At 40.9% G+C, this 7,927-nt stretch overlaps 2 protein-coding genes across 2 annotated transcripts; both read right to left on the bottom strand.

Moving 5' to 3' along the window:
• Positions 1–2,440: 2,440 nt before the first annotated feature.
• On the bottom strand, positions 2,441–5,572 carry LOC103308006. The gene has a single exon (XM_008180589.1). It carries the CDS (start codon positions 5,570–5,572, stop codon positions 2,441–2,443), a length of 3,132 nt encoding a protein of 1,043 aa, XP_008178811.1.
• A 7-nt stretch (positions 5,573–5,579) lies between these two features.
• Positions 5,580–7,688, bottom strand: LOC103308005. The gene is made up of 2 exons (XM_008180588.1): positions 7,172–7,688; positions 5,580–7,063 (listed from the first exon to the last, which is right to left on the bottom strand). Exons 1-2 carry the CDS (start codon positions 7,686–7,688, stop codon positions 5,580–5,582), a joined length of 2,001 nt encoding a protein of 666 aa, XP_008178810.1.
• Between the last annotated feature and the right edge of the window lie 239 nt (positions 7,689–7,927).

Genomic DNA, 7,927 nt, shown 5'->3' with positions numbered 1-7,927 from the left:
TTCCTCGTCTTCAAGATGTAGTTTGCTATTGTGTCGTTTGTTGCATTTTGGACAACCCACACTACGACAAGCTGATGCTCGGTGACCCCCCCGCAAACAGTTAACGCAAACGTTTACTGTTCTGGCAAATTTCACTCTCTCTGGCGTTATCAAAGCTAAAAATTTTGGACATTGATAAAGAGCATGTACTAATTTGCACATGGGACATTTTGACTGTGACGTGATGGACGTTTGGTGAACCGTGGTAAATGACCGTCGACCTGGTATTGATGAGTTTTGACACATACTTCTTCCCTGCACTTTAGAAACTTCAATGGCTGCGAGCGTTTGACATCGACGATTTAGAAAGGTAGTGAACTCGTTCCATGTTGGTACACTTGTGTCTCTTCGTGAAGCTTCCCATTCCATGAGCGATTTATCATCGAGTTTGGATGATGCTATGTGTACTAATAGCGTACTCCATTCATCCACTGGTCCTCCGATAGCTTTTAAAGCTCCCAGGTGTCGACGGAAGGTGTCGAAGAAACTTCTCGTTTCAGAGGCTGATGCTTTTTCTAACTTATTTACTGCAAATAATTTTGAAACATGAGTCTGTACTATGAGACGCTTATTTTCAAATCGCTCTTGAACTAAGTTTCATGCAACTAAATAATTCCCCTCCGTTACCTCCAAACTTTCGATTAACTGTGCCAGCCCTTTCAAAGATAATCGGAGATATTGAAATTTTTCTACTGCAGGTATTCGAGCGTTGTGAACCATGAGACTGAAAGTATCCCGATAACACTGCCAGTTTTCATATTCTCCGTCAAATTCAGGAAGGTTGATTCTCGGCAACTTTATGTGAGCTTCAACACCCTGTCGATGATTTTGAGTGAATGATTGATCAGGTGATTGTTGTTCTTGTGATGATAACTCGTTCACCGCCGCCGCTTGTATGGAAAAAAATTCATTTTCAAATTTGATGCGTTCTTCTTGCTGCGAGTCAGATTCATCCAAACCTTCGATTTCAGTTTGAAGAAGGTCGAATTCATCAAACAATGATTCCAGTTTTTCCATCCGTAACTTCAACTCAGTATAGTTGCGCCTTGCATTCCTTTGGAATGTATCAAAGAATGATCCAAATCGAGTTAGTTTACCCTTTGCTACCCCGCGTTTCCTAATACATTCGGCCAACTCCGAAGGCGCCATAGTAGTTTAAACTATACGGTATAACCGAAGATAGATAGTTGAAATTAGATAAGATTAGAAAATTGAGTAATAACCACGCTCTGCTACCAATGTTGCCACTTGGGCCTGTTACGATGAAATGAAACTATGGAACCTAGGTTGTGATGATGCTACCTTGACATGGACAACTTAATGCCCACTGCCTTGGATTCAACAGGGTAGGCAACTTAATGTGCACTGCCTTAAAATGACCGGGAAGGCAACCAGATACGACGACGACAACGATAGGAGGGGACCAAAAGAGACTTAAAATTAACGGACCAAGGAAGTTGAATTTATGCACGGGAGTAAGGAAGATGAGTTTAGTTATATGGTGGGGATGTCTTGGTGGTCGGAATAGGTTTGGTGCAATGACCACCAACCTCACAGAAATCGGCGAATACTTAAAATCTACACTTAACTCTACGATTATGATAATGATATGGATGATGGCTGCAACGAATGACAACCGACGGTGACTGAACTCGAAGACCCTGGCGGCCTCTCACACACCACGGCGGGTGCTGGCGGTCTTACGCAATCGATGATGACACCAATCCCGATCTCGACGATGGAAGAGCCCTGTCCATCGATGTCTCAATGACTAGCTGGTGTAGATGAGTACACGACAATAATACCCAACCAGAAATACAATAGAACTCACGTAAATGCTGGTAATGGTGGCGCTTTATTGCAATAATGACAAGAATACAACGGTTCCGTGTCGCACTGACTCGGCCGGTGGTAGAATTTTATATAATAATAATATGTCGCAATGACTGATCAGGTATAAATATATAATATACATATGTTGCCGCAGTGGCAACAAAACAAACACTTCCGCGGTGCTTCAATAGCAAAAAAAAAAAAAAGAAAAACAATTAACACGAATCAATAATACAGTAATTAATATAAGTAGGTACGTAGATGTGTATAATAACACTTAACGGTAAAAAAAATTAATAACAACAATAAGGGCGTTGGCCGCGTAATCACAACAAAAACATTAAAACAGATGATATAAAAACAAAGACAATATGACGACAACGATAACAATAATAATAAATTAATTTATATAGGTGATTATAATTCACATACCTAAAGAGTAACGATTAAATGAGGACGAGGAAGGGGGAGAGAGATAAAGACTGGTCGCCGCCGCTGCGCTGTTTTGCATATCGCATGATAATCACAACACTGTGTCGCGGCAACATACCGGCCCCCATTAAACCCTTCACGGGTTTAATTGAACTTCTCGTTGACCGGGTAATAGGCAGAGTTTATGGATTGGTCGTTTCACTTCTGCGGTTGCTGTTTTTACTGTTGCGACACGTACGAGACCATCACTTCCTGGGTGTAGAAGAAGTATTCTACCCCGACTCCATGCGAGTGGTGTTTCATAGTCTTCTCGAATCAGCACTAAATCGCCAACTTGGGGATTCTCTTCAGTCTGAGTCCATTTGTGACGTACTTGTAATGACTGTAGATACTCCGTCCGCCGTCTTTTCCAAAATCCTTGTACCAGTTGTTGTACCATGTGCCAACGAAGGCGTGGAGCTTTTACATCAAGGTAATTGGGTTCAGGCAATGCGGTTAGAGTTTTTCCTATAATAAAGTGACCCGGGGTCAGTGCTTCCATGTCACTAGGGTGTGTTGATGCGGGAGTTAAAGGCCTTGAATTTAATATTGCTTCGATCTGTGCTAGCAAAGTTTTGGCCTCCTGGTGGTTTAATATCGACTCTCCTAAACTTCTTTTTAAATTATATTTCATTGATTTTACTCCTGCTTCCCATAGTCCACCCATATGTGGGGAATGTGGTGGAATGAATGACCACTCAATTCCAGCTTGAGTTGTGTATGCGTTAATGTTTTGTTTGAATTCCCTTGATCCGAGAAAGTTCTTCAGTTGTGCCGATGCTCCAACGAAATGTCGACCATTATCAGAATGTATATGTAATGGACAACCGCGTCTAGCGATGAATATCCGTAACGCAGCGAGAAATGATTCAGTAGTTAAGTCATCTACCCATTCTAAATGTATGGCCTTTGTTGTAAAGCATACAAATAAGGCGACGTATGATTTATATATATGTTTTGATCTGCGAGAACCGAAACGCACTTGAAAAGGACCAGCATAATCGACTCCACAAACATGGAATATTGATGATGGATTAACTCGATTAATTGGAAGGGAGCCCATTAGCTGTTTAGACGCTTGTACCTTCCATCTATAGCATGGGTTACATTTAAAAATTATCTTTTGAATAACACTGCGCAAGTCTGGAATCCAGAATACTCTTTGCAAACTAGCTACTATTTGCTGTGGTCCGGCATGGATTAACCGTCGATGTTCCTTGTCCGCAATTAATTCGACTAAATATGTGGTAGAAGGCAGAATAATGGGATGACGAGCCTCATATGACTCGTTTGAGTTTTGTAGCCGGCCTCCAACCCTTAATACATCATTGTCGTCGATGAATGGAACTAATGACTGTAATTCGCTGTCATTTAAACTGTTTCCAACCTTTAACTGGGAAATTTCAGTTGAAAACGCTTGAGCTTGAGTGATTTTTACCCAGTACACCAACCCTCGTTTTAGTTCCTCAACCTTCAACTCTCCAGTCAGGCGGTATTTCTTTTGAGTAACTGCTCGGAATAGATAAGCTGTTACCCGTTGCAATCTTTCTAGTTTCAAAAATCTGTAAATGATATCTTGAAACTCCTTTTGACTCTCGGTGTGGACGTGTAATACCTTAAGTGTCTTACGTTGTTCTAAAGGTTCCTCTTCGTTGTTCAATAACTTTTGTTTTGGCCATTTAGTTTCTGGTTGTATCATCCATGAAGGTCCACTCCACCATTGAGAACAGTTAGTGATTTCTGCGACGCTTAAGCCACGAGAAATGAAATCCGCCGGATTATTCGTCCCGTCAATGTGCCACCAATCCTGTTTGTTTGTTAGTTCCCGGATTTCTTCAATACGATTTGCTACGAATATTTTCCAAATGTCTGTGGCACCTTCGTTTCGAATCCAACTTAATACAATAGATGAGTCAGACCACATTAGAATTCGATCAACTTTAAGAATATCGCTTAACGATTGGACCACAACCGTCATCAACTTGCTACCCAACAGTGCTGCACATAATTCTAGACGAGGCATTGTCACTGTCTTTAATGGGCATACCCGAGATTTAGCAGTTAATAATTGTGAGTGGATTTCACCCGAATGGCTAACGGTGCGAATGTATGCATATGCTCCATAAGCGACTTGTGACGCATCGCAGAATATATGAAGTTCATGTAGCTGAATGTCACCACTCCGTATAACTCTTCTTGGTATGCTTACCTTTGTGATATCCAAGTGTTCCTGTCTATATCGTTCCCAGGATGTATGGTATTCACTCGGAAGTGATTCATCCCACGATAACTTTAATTTCCACAGTTGTTGAATAAATATTTTTGCTTTTACAATTACTGGTCCAACTAGCCCGAGTGGATCAAATAAACGGGATATTTCGGAGACTATAGTTTGCTTTGTCATCCGTGTTAATGGTGTCATTACTTGGACCTTGTAATGCAGCTGGTCCGCTTTAGGTTTCCATCGTATTCCAAGGGTTTTAATTGAATGGTCATCTTGAAAACTAAGATCAGAACTAGTGGCTCGCAGATCGTCGGGGATTCGGTTTAATAGCTCTTCACGATTGGAACACCATTTCCGAAGAGAGAATCCTCCCCGTTCGCATAATTGTAACATGTAATCTTGAAGTATGGCTGCTTCCAAAAGGTCTGTGGCGCCGGTCAGAAGATCATCTACATATAAGTCACGCTTGGTAATACGTGCTGCATTAGCAAGGTCATCCTTTTCACAGTCTGCTAAGAAATATAATGTTCTGATAGCCATAAAAGGCGCGGATGATGTTCCATAAGTAACCGTGTTTAAACGATATGCTTCCAATGGATCGTTTGGGTTTTCCCGCCAAAGAATTTGTTGATATGACTGACAGTTTTCACTAACATTGATTTGCCTATAAATTTTTTCGATATCAGCTGTAAGAACTACCTGATGTATTCGGAATCTCATTAAAATTCTACGGAGGTCATCTTGAATAGTTGGGCCAACCATTAAAGTTTCATTGAGTGATATATTGGTGGAAGTTTTTGCAGAAGCGTCAAAAACCACTCGAATCCTTGTGGTAGAGCTCTCATTTCGGATGATTGGGTGATGTGGTAAAAATACTTGTGGATGTTCCGTCGAATGAATATTCGTCTTAGTCGACAGGGTCATGTGACCAAGATTTTGATACTCACGCATAAACCTGACGTATTCCAGCTTAAGCTCTGGGTTTTCATTTAATTTACGTTCCATCTGATGATCAGCTCTTCGTTGCCATGAAACGTGATTCACCCAGTAATTGCTGTATGTTGTTACGAAATGGTAGTTTTAACGTAAATCTACCATCGGCGTCTCTTGAAGACGTCTGCAAGAAATGGGTTTCACATTTACATTCTTCAATACTATATTTTCTTCGTTCCTTTGGTTCAACGACTTCTTCGAGCTCCCAAAACTTCTGTACTTCGTTCTGAATGGAATTATCATCGCTACTCACCATTGTTGTCATACAAGAAGTTTGAGGAATAATTTGGTCACTCTGTACCCGCCCTGACAGAACCCAGCCGAACACAGTTTTTTGCCAAATTGTGCGAGTGCCTGCTGGTTTTATTTGACCGATACATAATAGCTCGTAGAATATTTCGGAGCCAAGTATTATATCAATTTTTTTTGTAGAATGAAAGTCTGGGTCAGCACATTCACCTAGATTAATTGTGTTCATGACTTCGTTGGTTGGTTGTACTGACTGCAAGGTGTTCGCGATGTTCTGTAATACCAAGAACCGTAGATCTGTTGAATATGTGTTAACTCTCGATTTTACAGTAGCGCTGACTTGTCCAATTGCTTTACATGACATACCTGATACTCCGTTGATACTTACCGTTGTAGCTGTTTCAGTTATTGGATACCCTAGTTTTGTGGCCAGTCTGGTAGTCATAAGGTTGACTTGGGAACCAGAATCCAGTAAAACTCTTGCCATAATTCCTTTACCACGCACATTGGTAATGATAACTAAAGCCGTTGATAACATTGTTACTTCACCGAGGGGTTTTCTCTTTTCTATTATTTGTGCCTTTAATGCTATATGGCTATCTTCGCTATCCACTATGCTTTCCTGAGTATCAGAAACATTTCCATTTTCTTCATAAATTAATGCACTGTTCGCAAATGCTTCTTCTCTTTCCTCGTCTTCAAGATGTAGTTTGCTATTGTGTCGTTTGTTGCATTTTGGACAACCCACACTACGACAAGCTGATGCTCGGTGACCCCCCCGCAAACAGTTAACGCAAACGTTTACTGTTCTGGCAAATTTCACTCTCTCTGGCGTTATCAAAGCTAAAAATTTTGGACATTGATAAAGAGCATGTACTAATTTGCACATGGGACATTTTGACTGTGACGTGATGGACGTTTGCTGAACCGTGGTAAATGACCGTCGACCTAGTATTGATGAGTTTTGACACATACTTCTTCCCTGCACTTTAGAAACTTCAATGGCTGCGAGCGTTTGACATCGATGATTTAGAAAGGTAGTGAACTCGTTCCATGTTGGTACACTTGTGTCTCTTCGTGAAGCTTCCCATTCCATGAGCGATTTATCATCGAGTTTGGATGATGCTATGTGTACTAATAGCGTACTCCATTCATCCACTGGTTCTCCGATAGCTTTTAAAGCTCCCAGGTGTGGACGAAAGGTGTCGAAGAAACTTCTCGTTTCAGAGGCTGATGCTTTTTCTAACTTATTTACTGCAAATAATTTTTAAACATGAGTCTGTACTATGAGACGCTTATTTTCAAATCGCTCTTGAACTAAGTTCCATGCAACTAAATAATTCCCCTCCGTTACCTCCAAACTTTCGATTAACTGTGCCGCCAGCCCTTTCAAAGATAATCGGAGATATTGAAATTTTTCTACTGCAGGTATTCGAGCGTTGTGAACCATGATACTGAAAGTATCCCGATAACACTGCAAGTTTTCATATTCTCCGTCAAATTCAGGAAGGTTGATTCTCGGCAACTTTATGTGAGCTTCAACACCCTGTCGATGATTTTGAGTGAATGATTGATCAGGTGATTGTTGTTCTTGTGATGATAACTCGTTCACCGCCGCCGCTTGTATGGAAAAATATTCATTTTCAAATTTGATGAGTTCTTCTTGCTGCGAGTCAGATTCATCCAAACCTTCGATTTCAGTTTGAAGAAGGTCGAATTCATCAAACAATGATTCCAGTTTGTCCAGCCGTAACTTCAACTCAGTATAGTTGCGCCTTGCATTCCTTTGGAATGTGTCAAAGAATGATCCAAATCGAGTTATTTTACCCTTTGCTACACGGCGTTTCCTAATACATTCGGCCAACTCCGAAGGCGCCATAGTAGTTTTAACTATACGGTATAACCGAAGATAGATAGTTGAAATTAGATAAGATTAGAAAATTGAGTAATAACCACGCTCTGCTACCAATGTTGCCACTTGGGCCTGTTATGAAATGAAACTATGGAACCTAGGTTGTGATGATGCTACCTTGACATGGGCAACTTAATGCTCACTGCCTTGGATTCAACGGGGTAGGGAACTTAATGTGCACTGCCTTAAAATGACCGGGAAGGTAA

The sequence above is a fragment of the Acyrthosiphon pisum genome, chromosome A1 (assembly GCF_005508785.2).
Source record: "Acyrthosiphon pisum isolate AL4f chromosome A1, pea_aphid_22Mar2018_4r6ur, whole genome shotgun sequence".
Classification (NCBI taxonomy): domain Eukaryota; kingdom Metazoa; phylum Arthropoda; class Insecta; order Hemiptera; family Aphididae; genus Acyrthosiphon; species Acyrthosiphon pisum.
This window is presented reverse-complemented; position numbering and strand designations above follow the sequence as displayed.